The sequence below is a fragment of the Neoarius graeffei genome, chromosome 5, assembly GCF_027579695.1.
Source record: "Neoarius graeffei isolate fNeoGra1 chromosome 5, fNeoGra1.pri, whole genome shotgun sequence".
Classification (NCBI taxonomy): Eukaryota; Metazoa; Chordata; class Actinopteri; order Siluriformes; family Ariidae; genus Neoarius; species Neoarius graeffei.
This window is the reverse complement of record NC_083573.1, coordinates 80,378,223-80,395,674: the sequence shown is the minus strand read 5'-3', so window position 1 is coordinate 80,395,674 and position 17,452 is coordinate 80,378,223. Positions and strand designations below refer to the sequence as shown.

Below are 17,452 nucleotides of genomic sequence, written 5' to 3'. Positions count from 1 at the left end.
CGGAAATTAGGATGAATTTTAAGTGATCGGCTACACAATGCCACAGTGTGTTGCTTTCGGGTGTAATAACAGGACCGATGGAAAGCATAACGATCCTCCAGGCGTGTCTTTTCACTCGTTTCTGCTGAAAAACACCAAGCGAGTTTGAGCTTTCTTCTCTTCTTTCGTCATCACCGGAGTCGAGAGTACCTCTCCTAAGTTCAAACTGGTACCCTTCTAAGCCATAGCCTGCTTGCAGTGTGTCTTGCGGGATCTCTTCGTATGATTCAACAGAGCTGTCACTTTCACTTGATGCGCCCGACGCCATGATTACACGCTTCTCTCCTAGTGCAGTGGGTAGGGCTGGCGTCACGGTCTTTTAAAAATGGCGACTCTTGTGCCGTTTAGCGTACCGACTATTATATTTACAATTACCAAGATATTTCGTTGTTTTCTAGTATATAAATTTGATAGAATACTTAAGAATACGTTACTTTGTCACATCAGCAACTGTATATATTATATTTGGTACCCTTTTAAATGAAGACATAGGTAGTTTTTGCGTAAATGTACAGACAAGCAAACACAAACCGAAAGCATAACCTCCTTGGTGTAGGTAATTAAACTGTGGTGACCAGCACATTAATGGGAAACACTAAATTTCAGAGCACCCTCACTGAAAACCAACCCCATAGCAGCAGCAAAAGAAAACCGCTGGTGCTGCCCATGTGTTACAGTGCTAAATATAATAACAAAATATATGTGAATGTAAATATTGGCATAGAAGCGAATCAAAATAACTTCCACCTCTGACCCTTCCTGTGTTTTCAGCCCTCTGTGCACTTGAACCTTTATGGAGTTTTGTGGGTGTCACAAAACGCAAATCAGCTGTGTCGGAAACATGCTTTACAGGTGATCAATATATGCATACGAGTAAGAAGAAATCAGTGTTTCCTAAACTTTTATAAATCCAGGAGAAAATGTTTGTTTGGTTTGACTTATGTGAACATTTACACAGAATTTTACCAAAAGATTGCTACATGATGCTCAGTGTGTGACATCTACTATGTGAGAAAATCACACTTAGCTAGCAAGGTTTCAGGCATCTTTAGTCAGACTTACTATTTTACTACTGTTTGTTAAACTGGCTCCTTACTCAACATTATGTTTGCAGGAAGATTTTAAAAAAGCAACATTTCCCCATTGTGTTAGCGAAATATATTTATGGTTTCTTAAAGTTAAGGTATCAAAATTTGTTACAGGTAGAAAAACCCAAAACCAATTTTTTTTACCACAGCAACATCTGATGGGTTTCACAGGACCACCTCACAAATCCTGTGACTTTTGACCTGTAATAATTTTAATAGGTGCTAATTTCTTTGTTTACTTACCCGACATTGTCTATGTATGCATTTGGATTTTGCTCCAACTAACTATCTCCTCTGTATGGATAGATGCCGTTCGTATGAGGACTGTTGCGGGACTCGCTGCTGTGTGCGCGCTCTGTCCATCCAGAGGCTCTGGTACTTCTGGTAAGAGTTATTTTTTAATGTCATTCAGATACTAAACATTCTAAACAAGCATATAAGGCAGCTGGCAAATAGTTTGCTGCATTGTGGTGTGTTAAATCATATACAACACCTGTAGGTTGCCCAGCCTTGGTGCAGTAATGTAAACAGCTCTGCTTCCTGCCTTCACAGATCAATACTCTGCCTTATAGGGCTGTATGTCACCTGCTGTGTGTGGTCTGAAAGATAGACTAAAAGCGATTAATCTCCTCTATCTTGCACTTCCACTGGTTTATTTTTCTAACTTTATATCACTGAAAAGTCTGTCCAGTTACAGAACAGTTAAACACACATATAAAAGGGAGTGTAAATGCAAATGTGTGCTTATTACATATGAAAAACAGCTTCTCTCCAGGTCTTATGCTTGTTTCAATGGATAAGCTTATCTTGATCCTATAGATTTACAGTGGTGCTTGAAAGTTTGTGAACCCTTTAACATTTTCTATATTTCTGCATAAATATGACCTAAAACAACATCAGATTTTCACACAAGTCCTAAAAGTAGATAAAGAGAACCCAGTTAAACAAATGAGACAAAAATATTATACTTGGTCATTTATTTATTGAGGAAAATGATCCAATATTACATATCTGTGAGTGGCAAAAGTATGTGAACCTTAAGGATTAACAGTTAATTTGAAGGTGAAATTAGAGTCAGGTGTTTCCAATCAATGGGATGACAATCAGGTGTGAGTGGACACCCTGTTTTATTTAAAGAACAGGGATCTATCAAAGTCTGATCTTCACAACACATGTTTGTGGAAGTGTATCATGGCACAAACAAAGGAGATTTCTGAGGACCTCAGAAAAAGCGTTGATGATGCTCACTAGGCTGGAAAAGGTTACAAAACCATCTCTAAAGAGTTTGGACTCCACCAATCCACAGTCAGACAGATTGTGTACAAATGGAGGAAATTCAAGACCAATATTACCCTCCCCAGGAGTGGTCGACCAACAAAGATCACTCCAAGAGCAAGGCGTGTAATAGTCGGCAAGGTCACAAAGGACCCCAGGGTAACTTCTAAGCAACTGAAGGCCTCTCTCACATTGGCTAATGTTAATGTTCATGAGTCCACCATCAGGAGAACACTGAACAACAATGGTGTGCATGGCAGGGTTTCAAGGAGAAAGCCACTGCTCTCCAAAAAGAACATTGCTGCTTGTCTGCAGTTTGCTAAAGATCACGTGGACAAGCCAGAAGGCTATTGGAAAAATATTTTGTGGAAGGATGAGACCAAAATAGAACTTTTTGGTTTAAATGAGAAGCGTTATGTTTGGAGAAAGGAAAACACTGCATTCCAGCATAAGAACCTTATCCCTTCTGTGAAACATGGTGGTGGTAGTATCATGGTTTGGGCCTGTTTTGCTGCATCTGGGCCAGGATGGCTTGCCATCATTGATGGAACAATGAATTCTGAATTATACCAGCGAATTCTAAAGGAAAATGTCAGGACATCTGTCCATGAACTGAATCTCAAGAGAAGATGGGTCATGCAGCAAGACAATGACCTTAAGCACACAAGTCGTTCTACCAAAGAATGGTTAAAGAAAAAGAAAGTTAATGTTTTGGAATGGCCAAGTCAAAGTCCTGACCTTAATCCAATCAAAATGTTGTGGAAGGACCTGAAGCGAGCAGTTCATGTGAGGAAACCCACCAACATGCCAGAGTTGAAGCTGTTCTGTACGGAAGAACGGGCTAAAATTCCTCCAAGCCGGTGTGCAGGACTGATCAACAGTTACCGGAAATGTTTAGTTGCAGTTATTGCTGCACAAGGGGATCACACCAGATACTGAAAGCAAAGGTTCACATACTTTTGCCACTCACAGATATGTAATTTTGGATCATTTTCCTCAATAAATAAATGACCAAATCTAATATTTTTGTCTCATTTCTTTAACTGGGTTCTCTTCATCTACTTTTAGGACTTGTGTGAAAATCTGATGATGTTTTAGGTCATATTTATGCAGAAATATAGAAAATGTTAAAGGGTTCACAAACTTTCAGGCACCACTGTATACCTAAGACCTGCTGTTGTAACCATAAAACTATGATATTCATACTAAACATACTTCCAACACACTGAGTAGTGTCTGACCTTATCATAAAAATTATTTATAATTTCACTATCCAACATCATTCAGAAGAGGATGGTTCTCTTTTGAGTCTGGTTCCACTGAAGCTTTCTTCCTCATGTCATCTCGGGGAGTTTTTCCTTGCTACTGTCATCTAATTCTGCATCTGAATTTCTGCAGAGCTGCTTTGAGAAAATATCTATTGTAAAAAAAAAACATACCAATTGAACTGAATAGAATTTAATTAAATAATACATAGTATTTACTGAATGGGGGCGGCACGGTGGTGTAGTGGTTAGCACTGTTGCCTCACAGCAAGAAGGTCCAGGTTCGAGCCCAGCGGCCAGCGAGGGCCTTTCTGTGTGGAGTTTGCATGTTCTCCCCGTGTCTGCGTGGGTTTCCTCCGGGTGCTCTGGTTTCCCCCACAGTCCAAAGACATGCAGGTTAGGTTAATATGGGACGGCCTTGGGCTGAGGTGCCCTTGAGCGAGGCACCTAACTCCCAACTGCTTCCCGGGTGCTGTTAGCATGGCTGCCCACTGCTCTGGTTATGTGTGTGAGCTCATTGCTCACATGTGTGTGCATGTGTGTGTTCACTGCTTCAGATGGGTTAAATGCAGAGAGGAATTTCACAAGTGTGTCATGAATAAAGTTGTGCTTTCTTTCTTTCTTTCTTTCTTTCTTTCTTTCTTTCTTTCTTTCTTTCTTTCTTTCTTTCTTTCTTTCTAGGTTAATTGGTGGCTCTAAATTGACCATAGGTGTGAATGTGAGTGGGAATGATTGTTTGTCTTTGTGTCAGCCCTGTGATGACCTGGTGACTTGTCCAGGGTGTACCCCGCCTTTCGCCCGTAGTCAGCTGGGATAGGCTCCAGCTTGCCTGCGACCCTGTAGAACAGGATAAAGCGGCTAGAGATGATGAGATGAGATATGCTTTAAGATGAATGAGTGATGAAGACTCTAAGGCAGGGTCTTCAATCTTATCGGCAAAGGGTCAGTGTGGCTGCAGGCCTCCATTACAGACAAATTGGAGGAACACTTGATAGTTAATGGGAGACTAAGAGGAAATGATTAAACAGGTGCAACCTGCTTGGTTGTCTGTAACAACAAGATCCCTTTGTGGATAAGATTAAAAACCCCTGTTCTAAGAGGTTAAGGCATCTGTACTTGTTTGTATCGCTTTATTTTTAATGTACAAGAGCCACTACCAGACACACACAGTTTCAGATCATTCACTAGCCTTGAACAAAGCCAAGATCTCTAAAAATGATCAACTCTGAAAGAGAACAAACTGTAAGTGTAGGGAGCAATGTTTCTCGGATGTTGTAAAAGCTTCAGATTTAATAATATACCCAGTAAATGGGAGCTTCAATGAAGTTAGGATAATGCACAGGGATGAATGTAATAAAACATACTCTTAATGGTGTACTTCTCATTTCCGTTGACTGCCTGTACATTAGGTTGTTGCTGATGATGGGAGTGCTTTTCTGCTGCGGAGCTGGCTTTTTCATTCGCCGACGTATGTATCCTTCTCCTCTAAGCGAAGAGCCTGCCTTTAACGTGTCATTCACCAGACACCCTGCGAGCACACCAGGTAAAGACGCCTACTTCCCGTCCAGTTTGCTATAAATAGTATGTTTATTTAGCTTTTCTGTTTGGTCATGAATGATGGGACAATTGATCACACTACGGTATGTCACTGCAGGACCGTCCAGATTATCTACACACAGCTTCTCAGTGTGTTCTCTACGCTCTTTATGGCCATACTACCTCAACATTTCCTAACACACACATAAGCTTGGAGAACAGTGGGGAGCCATAGCTCAGAGAGTGAGACAGACATTTATTATTAGGCCTATACTCTGAGGTCCAGAGAGCCACAGGCTAGTTACAGGCGTGAGATATTTCTTCATCAACTGCATCCCACCCCTGCAGCTCTTCATCTCCTCTGTTTCTTTCCTTCCCCACATTTCTCCCTCTCTGCATGCAGAATAAGCAGGACCTCTCAGATAAAGCTTGTGTGATTGTAAACAAATATGGCACCAGCATATGGCCACCACCAACTTCCTGCTGTTCAGAATAGATGAGGCAAACAATATTACTGAGTAACAGACTTCTGTAACTGCATGCGTACACAGTTCTGTACTCACCATGCTGTACTTGGAATAGTGATATGTTCCAGTATTATTATAGATTTTTTTTTTTTTAGTCCTGTCTTATTCTGTCATGTCAGTATTTTTTTACAGATTGTACATTCCCACATTTGGAAAGACTATTACCTACTATAAAATGACCAGTAAAAATAACCCCAAGTAATATATATATCCTGTTTCAATTGACGTGTCAGTAAGGTTCTGTTATATACTATGGGAGCAGAGTTTGTGCTTTTTATTTGGTATCGAGACATTTCAGGAAGAGCTTTTATCTAAGTCAAGTATTCAGGTACAACAAGAAAATAGAGATGATGTTTCAAAGGACATGTCAGAGAAGTGATGATTCTGGGTGTTCATGAACTAAGTTACAATCTGTAAAAAATACTGACATGACAGAATAAGACAGGACTAAAAAAAAAAATCTATAATAATTTCTAGACTGGGGAGGCACGGTGGTATAGTGGTTAGCGCTGTCGCCTCACAGCAAGAAGGATGCAGGTTAGGTTAACTGGTGACTCTAAATTGACCGTAGGTGTGAATGTGAGTGTGAATGGTTGTCTGTGTCTGTGTGTAAGCCCTGTGATGACCTGGCGACTTGTCCAGGGTGTACCCCGCCTTTCGCCCGTAGTCAGCTGGGATAGGCTCCAGCTTGCCTGCGACCCTGTAGAACAGGATAAAGCGGCTAGAGATAATGAGATGAGATGAATTTCTAGACTTTCTAGCACAGGTACACATATACCCTTTTTCCACCAAATCAGTTCCAGGGCTGGTTCGGGGCCAGTGCTGGTGCTGGTTCACAACTCGTTCAACTTGCAAGCCAGCTGAGAACCAGTTTGCTTTTCCATAGCTCGGGGTGCTAAGGGGAGCCACGTCATTACATCGCTGTATACGTCAGTTACGTCACTGTATACGTTAGTTACGTCGCTGCGTTTGCATAAACCTTGGCGCGAACATCGAAGCAACAACAACACGGAGAAGAAGAAGCAGCAACAACAACAATAATGGATGACTTCGCTTTTGTACAGCTGCTGCTTCTCGTTGCTTAAAAATGGCGACCTTTCATGGTCTTGCTATTGTTGTTGGTCTTAACTCCCCCCCCCCCCCCCGCGCTGACATAAGCGGTTCTTTCCTCTGGCCCAGCAGAGAGTTGGTGCTAGCCTGGAACCGTTTTTTCTGGCCCCAGAGCCAGTTCTTTGTCAGTGGAAACAGAAAACCCGGTTCCAAACTAAGCACTGGCCCCGAACCAGCCCTGGAACTGCTTTGGTGGAAAAGGGGCAATAGTATAGCCTACATACATGTTCTAATCATGTGACCTACTTATGCTCAAGCACAACTTGAATGCCCACAAGTCAGAAAACAAGTGTTTGTAATAAAAGTCAAAACAATTAGTTTGGTGTTTGGTATTCATATCGGGTGTACAGAATGTGTGTGGAATTTTGAGTGTAATGACCATACACACATCATGAAGACACTCCCTTCTCTGGGGTTTATATCTCTACTGAGATTGCTTATCCCATGTGAATTATTACTATGGACAATATTAAGTAACAGCCACCTACTTAGAAACTGTATCCCACCAGAATAGTTATTTTTATTCCCGCCACCAGCTTTGTTGGAGGAGATTATGCTTTCACCTCCGTTTGTTTGTTTGCCTTTTCCCAATGTAACTCAAAAAGCAGTGAACAAATTTTGATGAAATTTTGAGGAAAGGTGAGCCATGGGCCAAGGAACAATTGACTAGATTTTGATGCAAATCCAAATGTATGACTTGGTGGAGGTGTACACTCTACCGACTACCCTTCTAGTTTAAATAGATTTTAATATAGGTTTTATATCTTAGTTTTCAATAATTTAGTTAAGTAATTGTAGAGTTGGGGAAGAAGGAAAAGACAAAAAAGGTTGGGAATGCATGAATACACACTGCAGATTGAGGAACTTCCGTGGAACAGACACAAGCCTCTTGTAATGTCAGAGACTCTCTTGTAAAAGAAGGATTTCTAGTTCTCCTTTAATTGTCATTTGGATGATTTTTTGGTTTATTGTTTCATTTCATTTATTTTTTGTAGATTTAGTGTTTATTACCAAGAATAAATTATGATCTATACTACTCAATGGCTAAATTGCTGATGATGTCATACCGTATGTGACTGTGAGTACTATATTTAAATTTAATATTGTTACTTTCTGCATCTTTAGCTTGACAGTAAACTACAGAAACATTACATTGCAATTATGTGCATGGAATAATAAAAAACAAAAACAAGAATGTCATCTTAGATGATTTTTAACCTTTTGTTCATTGGAGTTTAGAGACAAAAGTAGGTCACTGGCTTTCCGTGGCTTTTGAAACATCACTATATGAATAGAGGGAAATTAATTGGGCTCTGTCATTATCACACTCGCTCATGTGGAAAACTGAATGGAGCTTAAACAATGCAGGGCGGTACTTAATTCCGTTCCTTAGGTTGAACTGTTCGTGGTTGTTCCGTAGAACATGAAACAGAGAAATCCCAGTGTTTGTTTTTACTAATTGTACAAGTGTATTCATTCAGTTGTAGAACTCAGGTTTGTGTTTCACAGTGTTTCTACTGAACAGACTGAGTCTTAGCTGATTAACTGTTGGCAAAGCACTGATTTGTGCTTAGTGACACCCTGTGGTTGTTCACCACCACCCTGCTTCTCTGTATTACTCACAACCCCTGTTAGGCCAGCCTGACCTCATATACTCTACAATACAGACATACAATATATCATATCAGGGAAAAATTATAGTTTTGAAGAGAACTAAACTAGGCAATAAACATAAGAGGAGTAATATATAAATGATATGAATCCGCTCATGAATTAAGAAGACTCATTTCTAAAAATGTGCCAAATGTTTTATTTTTGAAAAGGGGTTTTTAAATTATGTATTATATTCATTCATTCTTGAGCTTGTAGCTACTTATAATCTAGCAGAACCAATGTCCCCAACAAATCTGGCATGACATACAGTGTTATTCATTGATTTCAACTCAGCATTTAAAAAAAAATCCACAAAACTAAAAAAGCACACCTTGCGGACTTCAGATAATCCAGCAGCAGGGAACACTTGTACATCAATAAAGATGATGTAAACATTTATACAACCTAACCTATTTATTTACCAGATCTTTCCAGTCTGCTTATCCATCAGAGAAGTGCTACAGGTTTACTTTTGTTCACACAAAGCTGTTACAGGCGGCACGGTGGTGTAGTGGTTAACGCTGTCACCTCACAGCAAGAAGGTCCGGGTTCGAGCCCCGTGGCTGGTGAGGGCCTTTCTGTGCGGAGTTTGCATGTTCTCCCTGTGTCCGCGTGGGTTTCCTCCGGGTGCTCCGGTTTCCCCCACAGTCCAAAGACATGCAGGTTAGGTTAACTGGTGACTCTAAATTGACCGTAGGTGTGAATGTGAGTGTGAATGGTTGTCTGTGTCTATGTGTCAGCCCTGTGATGACCTGGCGACTTGTCCAGGGTGTACCCCGCCTTTCGCCCGTAGTCAGCTGGGATAGGCTCCAGCTTGCCTGCGACCCTGTAGGACAGGATAAAGCGGCTACAAATAATGAGAATGAGAAAGCTGTTACAAAGCTGTTACACATCCTCCCTACATCATCACTCCCTGCATCGAGATCCAGTACTGAACCCTCGAACCAATAAATATCCTGTACATTAAAGCTGGCTTTACATAGTACCCCAAATTTGCTGTAGTAGACAAAACTTGCATGCCCTAGCAAGAATTATTTGGTTGTGAGTTGAAATTGGTGCTCTTAAAATGGTCTTAGCTGGTTTAGTGACACTGCAACAAAATTCTGGCAGTGTCAGAAATGTTTTCTCAAAATCTGAGTGTATCACGCTCTTTTCAAAGCCACAAACAGGAGAATAAAACAGGATTATGCAAAATTGGCAGCTACAAATATAGTAGTGGCAATGGCAAAGCATAAATTAAACATGCTAATGGATGGAAAACATATCCAGATAAAAAATACACTACCGTTCAAAAGTTTGGGGTCACTTTGAAATTTCCTTATTTTTGAAAGAAAAGCACTGTTCTTTTCAATGAAGATCACTTTAAACTAATCAGAAATGCACTCTATACATTGCTAATGTGGTAAATGACTATTCTAGCTGCAAATGTCTGGTTTTTGGTGCAATATCTCCATAGGTGTATAGAGGCCCATTTCCAGCAACTCTCACTCCAGTGTTCTAATGGTACAATGTGTTTGCTCATTGCCTCAGAAGGCTAATGGATGATTAGAAAACCCTTGTACAATCATGTTAGCACAGCTGAAAACAGTTGAGCTCTTTAGAGAAGCTATAAAACTGACCTTCCTTTGAGCAGATTGAGTTTCTGGAGCATCACATTTGTGGGGTCGATTAAATGCTCAAAATGGCCAGAAAAATGTCTTGACTATATTTTCTATTCATGTTACAACTTATGGTGGTAAATAAAAGTGTGACTTTTCATGGAAAACACAAAATTGTCTGGGTGACCCCAAACTTTTGAACAGTAGTGTACAGTGGTGCTTGAAAGTTTGTGAACTCTTTAGAATTTTCTCTATTTCTGCATAAATATGACCTAAAACATCATCAGATTTTCACACAAGTCCTAAAAGTAGATAAAGAGAACCCAGTTAAACAAATGAGACAAAAGTATTACACTTGGTCATTTATTTATTGAGGAAAATGATCCAATATTACATATCTGTGAGTGGCAAAAGTATGTGAACCTTTGCTTTCAGTATCTGGTGTGACCCCCTTGTGCAGCAATAACTGCAACTAAACATTTGCGGTAACTGTTGATCAGTCCTGCACACCGGCTTGGAGGAATTTCAGCCCATTACTCTGTACAGAACAGCTTCAACTCTGGATGTTGGTGGGTTTCCTCACATGAACTGCTCACTTCAGGTCCTTCCACGACATTTCGAATGGATTAAGGCCAGGACTTTGACTTGGCCATTCCAAAACATTAACTTTATTCTTCTTTAACCATTCTTTGGTAGAACGACTTGTGTGCTTAGGGGTGTTGTCTTGTTGCATGACTCACCTTCTCTTGAGATTCAGTTCATGGACAGATGTCCTGACATTTTCCTTTAGAATTTGCTGGTAAAATTCAGAATTCATCGTTCCATCAATGACGGCAAGCCGTCCTGGCCCAGATGCAGCAAAACAGGCCCAAACCATGATACTACCACCACCATGTTTCACAGATGGGATAAGGTTCTTATGCTGGAATGCAGTGTTTTCCTTTCTCCAAACATAACGCTTCTCATTTCAACCAAAAAGTTCTATTTTGGTCTCATCCGTCCACAAAACACCCAATAGCCTTCTGGCTTGTCCACGTGATCTTTAGCAAACTGCAGATGAGCAGCAATGTTCTTTTTGGAGAGCAGTGGCTTTCTCCTTTCAACCCTGCCATGCACACCATTGTTGTTCAGTGTTCTCCTGATGGTGGACTCATGAACATTGGCTAATGTTAATGTGAGAGAAGCCTTCAGTTGCTTAGAAGTTACCCTGGGGTCCTATGTGACCTCGCTGACTATTACACGCCTTGCTCTTGGAGTGATCTTTGTTGGTCGACCACTCCTGGGGAGGGTAACAATGGTCTTGAATTTCCTCCATTTGTACACAATCTGTCTGACTGTGGATTGGTGGAGTCCAAACTCTTTAGAGATGGTTTTGTAACCTTTTCCAGCCTGATAAGCATCAACAACGCTTTTTCTGAGGTCCTCAGAAATCTCCTTTGTTCGTGCCATAATACACTTCCACAAACATGTGTTGTGAAGATCAGACTTTGATAGATCCCTGTTCTTTAAATAAAACAGCGTGCCCACTCACACCTGATTGTCATCCCATTGATTGAAAACACCTGACTCTAGTTTCACCTTCAAATTAACTGCTAATCCTAGAGGTTCACATACTTTTGCCACTCACAGATATGTGATATTGGATCATTTTCCTCAATAAATAAATGGCCGAGTATAATATGTTTGTCTCATTTGTTTAACTAGGTTCTCTTTATCTACTTTTAGGACTTGTGTGAAAATCTGATGATGTTTTAGGTCACATTTATGCAGAAATATAGAAAATTCTAAAGGGTTCACAAACTTTCAAGCAGCACTGTAAATATTTTAGCAAGCTCACAGTGAAGCTAGGTTCTGTTGATGCAAACACCTCAACCCCCCCCCCCCCCCCTTTTTTTTTTTTACACCTGTCCAGTTTGCACTGATTGATGATATAAGCAGAACATATTAATTGTCTTTCATTTTAGGTCTGTCTTTCATGAGAGGTTCTTCAAGATTCAAGAGATTCAGGATTTTATTGTCAGTGTACAAGTACAATGAGATGTTGTATGGAGCAAGGCTGCAGATGCCTAATTAAGTTAAACTATAGCCCTAAAGCTAAAATAAAAGGATGATACGAAAACTAAAGCTATGAAAAAATCTATCAGTAAGAGTAGTAAGTACACATTTATGACTAAGAAACAAATGAGGAAAATAAGGTTTATTTATATATATATATGAGAGAGAGGATATTACACGGTTGTGCAAGGATATTAAGTTTATCTTTGAGTGGTGAATATATACAGTATATATTCGCGAGTGAGTGAATGAGTGAAAATATTTTCAACATGAGAAGATAAACTTCATATCTTTAAGCCAACATGTGATTTTCTTTTTATTATACAGTATAGACACATCCACAAACAAAAAGTACCCAAATTTATCAAAACAACTCATCGAGTTCCTCACGAGTGACATATAGACCCCTTGCACTGACGTCACACTTACGTTAGCAACGGTTGCTACCCTTGTCCTGGGGGACAAGCAAATTTTGTTTACATACTGAAGACAAGCGATATTTAAAATGTCAGATATCTGTGATTCGAAGAAAACTACAGCTAAAAAAGCTTTACACACACATACACACACCTATATACACATTTATTCATTGTATAATCGGATATGGACAACTCAGGTTCTCACATGGCCTTTTATACATTTTATTGGGATCATCTCATACAATGTGACAAGTAATTATCCTTAAAGATGACTGTAATCACCAATGTAAAACCAGCTTAAGCCATTAACCCCTGCTCATGATGACTCATCCCCAGCACTTACTGTACTTTAATTACTTTGGACTAACAACATTCTGAAAACTATCTGAACCTCCAGCATCTTACCCTTATACACTATAATAGTCATTTTCAACAATATGGTACAGTACCACATTGCAAAAAGCTTTTTTGTACTTTTTCTAGCAGTTTTAGGGGGAAGCATCTCTACTGCTGATATTTTACTTACAGGACCGATGATCCATGTAACAGTTATGTTTGTCAGAAATGTTGTACAGTTATGTGAGTAGTATGGGGGATGAGGTAGGTGGGCTGATCTCTTGAAGTCCACAATCAATTACATATTTGACAGCAGAATCATCTCCACTGAGTATCAGTCCAGTGTGGTATTATCTGCAAACTGTAGGAGTTTTTCAAATAGAAATCAGAAGAGGTGACCGTACAGAGTCTGTGGCACTCCACTTCTAAGGGTCAGTAGATCTGCAGTAAGTTTGCTTCGCTTCAAATTATATTTCCTGTTTGAGGAAAAAAAAATTGTTGATCCGCCTAATAACAACTTACAGCACCGACAGCTAAGAGAATGTGATCTGTAGGTGCTTTGAGATGATGCCGTTAAATGCACTGATAATAAACCTGAGACAGAATCCTTGCATGTGTTTCCGGGCAGATGTAATAGTATCTGCAAAAAGTGCAGACTGCTTGTATCATCTAACGAGTTGGTTTTGCAGGCTAACTGCATGGTGTCCAAGATAGTATCTGTGACGGTGGACGACAGAAATCAATATTATTTGGGCCTTCAGTATTATTGTTGGAATTTTAATTCATTGGTTTCTTAACATAAGATAGTAGGGCGGCACGGTGGTACAGTGATTATCACTGTCGCCTCACAGCAAAAAGGTTTGGTTTCCCCCACAGTTCAAAGACATGTAGATTAGGTAAAATACCCAGCCACTGGGGTTGTACAAGCCAGTGCATACTTAGTGCCGGTCCCAAGCCCGGATAGATTAGGGAGGGTTGCGTCAGGAAAGGCATCTCGGGGCAGATCCAGGAAAATGGGAAGGGGGGGGTTGTCAAACCAGTAAGGGCGGGGGGCCAGGGGAGCCACCAGAGGCTCAGTTCCCAAGACTCAGGGGATTTCAAGCAGATATTCTTCAGAGCCGTTGCAAAAATCAACCTCTCTCACAGACCTATCTAGCTGCTGTCGTAAAAATCAAAGTGGGGCCCACCCCCACCCCCAAACACCACGTGTCCCGTGTACATACACAGGGTATAGTAGTTAAAGGGAGACCCTATTAATGAAAATGAGCAGTAGCCGGACAGCCAACGTGTGTGTACGCAGTAAGTCTGCTGCAGCATCTTATCATTTTGGCTTGTGAACATGCGTGTTAACAATACCATAAACATAAAAGGATGGCTCACATCTTTTACATGTAGTCTACAGTGCACTCAGGGAATACAGTATGTTATTACAGTGTGGGAAATAAGGAATTTTAAGCAGACAAGTCTGAAATGTTGTCTGTCCGTCCAAATTTCAGCCTGTCTGAATGACAGGCCAAAGGCCAGGGGTCCACATTGTTCTGGGGGGGGAGCTGAAGGGCTTTAGATGCTTAGAGATGGCTTCTGAGCTATTTCCAGGCACATTTTTGTGCTCTTCAAAGGTCAAATTACATGAGACATTAGTTGCTAATTACACGATAAATTGAATATAATTTACAGGAAAATGTCAGAAGATTCAAGAAAAACATGCTTAAAGTTAAACACAAGAAAACAGTCGTGCACACAGATCAGTTCCATGTCTAGGTAAAAGTATGGGGGGCAAGGATGTTCCAGTTGGTTACAACTGACTGGTACTCATATACAGTGGTGCTTGAAAGTTTGTGAACCCTTTAGAATTTTCTATATTTCTGCATAAATATGACCTAAAACATCATCGGATTTTCACAAAAGTCCTAAAAGTAGATAAAGGGAACCCAGTTGAACAAATGAGACAAAAATATTATACTTGGTCATTTATTTATTGAGGAAAATGATCCAATATTACATATCTGTGAGTGGCAAAAGTATGTGAACCTTTGCTTTCAGTATCTGGTGTGACCCCCTTGTGCAGTAATAACTGCAACTAAATGTTTCTGGTAACTGTTGATCAGTCCTGCATGGCCGGCTTGGAGGAATTTTAGCCCATTCCTCCGTACAGAACAACTTCAGCTCTGGGATGTTGGTGGGTTTCCTCACATAAACTGCTCACTTCAGGTCCTTCCACAACATTTCGATTGGATTAAGCTCAAGACTTTGACTTGGCTATTCCAAAACATTAACTTTATTCTTCTTTAACCATTCTTTGGTAGAATGACTTGTGTGCTTAGGGTTGTTGTCTTGCTGCATGACCCACCTTCTCTTGAGATTCAGTTCATGGACAGATGTCCTGACATTTTCCTTTAGATTTTGCTGGTATAATTCAGAATTAATTATTCCATCAATGATAGCACGCCGTCCTGGCCCAGATGCAGCAAAACAGGCCCAAACCATAATACTACCACCACCATGTTCCACAGATGGGATAAGGTTCTTATGCTGGAATGCAGTGTTTTCCTTTCTCCAAACATAATGCTTCTCATTTAAACCAAAAAGGTCTATTTTGGTCTCATCCGTCAACAAGACATTTTTCCAATAGCCTTCTGGCTTGTCCACGTGATCTTTAGCAAACTGCAGATGAGCAGTAATATTCTTTTTGGAAACCTGTGGCTTTCTCCTTGCAACCCTGCCATGCACACCATTGTTGTTCAGCGTTCTCCTGATGGTGGACTCATGAACATTAACATTAGCCAATGTGAGAGAGGCCTTCAGTTGCTTAGAAGTTACCCTGGGGTCCTTTGTGACCTCGCCGACTATTACATGTCTTGCTCTTGGAGTGATCTTTGTTGGTCGACCACTCCTGAGGAGGGTAACAATGGTCTTGAATTTCCTCCATTTGTACACAATCTGTCTGACTGTGGATTGGTGGGGTCCTTTAGAGATGGTTTTGTAACCTTTTCCAGCCTGATGAGCGTCAACAACGCTTTTTCTGAGGTCATCAGAAATCTCCTTTGTTCGTACCATGATACACTTCCACAAACGTGTTGTAAAGATCAGACTTTGATAGATCCTTGTTCTTTAAATAAAACAGGGTGCCCACTCACACCTGATTGTCATCCCATTGATTGAAAATACCTGACTCTAATTTCACTTTCAAATTAACTGCTAATCCTTGAGGTTCACATACTTTTGCCACTCACAAATATGTAATATTGGATTATTTTCCTCAGTAAATAAATGACCAAGTATAATATTTTTGTCTCATTTGTTTAACTGGGTTCTCTTTATCTACTTTTAGGGCTTGTGTGAAAATCTGATGATGTTTTAGGTCATATTTATGCAAAAATATAGAAAATTCTAAAGGGTTCACAAACTTTCAAGCACTACTGTATCGGTACTATAATAACACTCATGAAACATCTCAACAATGACTATTTTTTATACTATGTTTATAATAAGTCTATAAGAAATTTAGTAATTAACAGTCCAACTACTCTTACATAACAGTTAAAATTTTGAGGAAGAGATTCCAAGCAACTTTGTAACAAAATGACTTTTAAAATGGCTCAAAATGAGACATGGTCATATCATTTGGCATTCAGACTAAAATTTGCTGGACTAGAACTTAGAAAACAAGAAAACTCTGCGAAAGAGAAACCAATCAAAACCAAAAGAGTGAAAGTGATTATCATGCCGTTACCATAGGAATAATCTTTTATGAATGTGTCAGTGCGTGCTCAGCACTGAGTCTGATGTGACTGAGTAAGGTGACAAGTTTTATGTTTCATCTAATTTAGTTAATTAAAAAAATATACTGTATATTATTTGACAGTGGGCACATAGGAAAGTGTAAGGTATAAAGTTTCTTTCAATATCTTTATCATGCTTGTATGATAAAAACTCGCAAAGATATTTATCGAAATACATGACCTACTCATTCTAAACCTGCTGAGCTTCGCTGGAGAAGCTCTCGATCCCAGAGGGTTCAAATACGATGGAAAAAACACTTTGTCAGGGTCCAAAACCTATAGTAGTCTATTTTGTTTTAACGTTAGTGGTATACCTACCTGCCGGGTGCCCCCTCCCCCCCTTACAGCCGCGTCAGCATCTGGTGTAAAACTTATGTCAAATCAAATATGCGAAACAGATCCACTGTGGCGACCCCTCACAGGAGCAGCCAAAAGAAAAAGATTGACATAAGATAATAAATGTCTCAAGTAATCAACTAGATTAAGTGGAGTAGTGTGTAATGTTGATTTTTCGATTAACCATTTTCTTAAAATCTTCATTTGAACTTAAGTCAACTGATAATTGTTAATTCACGAGTTTGCAGTAGTAGTTTATTCGACAACCCCAGTTCTGTGTAAACTGTAAATAAAAACAGAATGTGATAATTTGCAAATCATTGAAACCCTATATTTCACTGAAAATAGTACAAAGACAACATATCAAATGTTATTGTTTTTTGAAAAATATATGCTCATTTTGAATTTGATGTCAGCAACACGTTTCAAAAAA

The 17,452-nt window shown here is 39.9% G+C and overlaps 1 protein-coding gene across 1 annotated transcript in view; it reads left to right on the top strand.

The window, feature by feature from the left end:
• Nucleotides 1-17,452, top strand: part of vopp1b (VOPP1 WW domain binding protein b) — a 100,881-nt gene that overhangs the window by 70,790 nt on the left and 12,639 nt on the right. Inside the window, exons 3-4 of the mRNA XM_060920710.1 lie at nucleotides 1,434-1,511; nucleotides 5,077-5,210. Coding sequence (XP_060776693.1) covers nucleotides 1,434-1,511; nucleotides 5,077-5,210 — 212 coding nt within the window. The remainder of the gene's footprint in view (nucleotides 1-1,433; nucleotides 1,512-5,076; nucleotides 5,211-17,452) is intronic.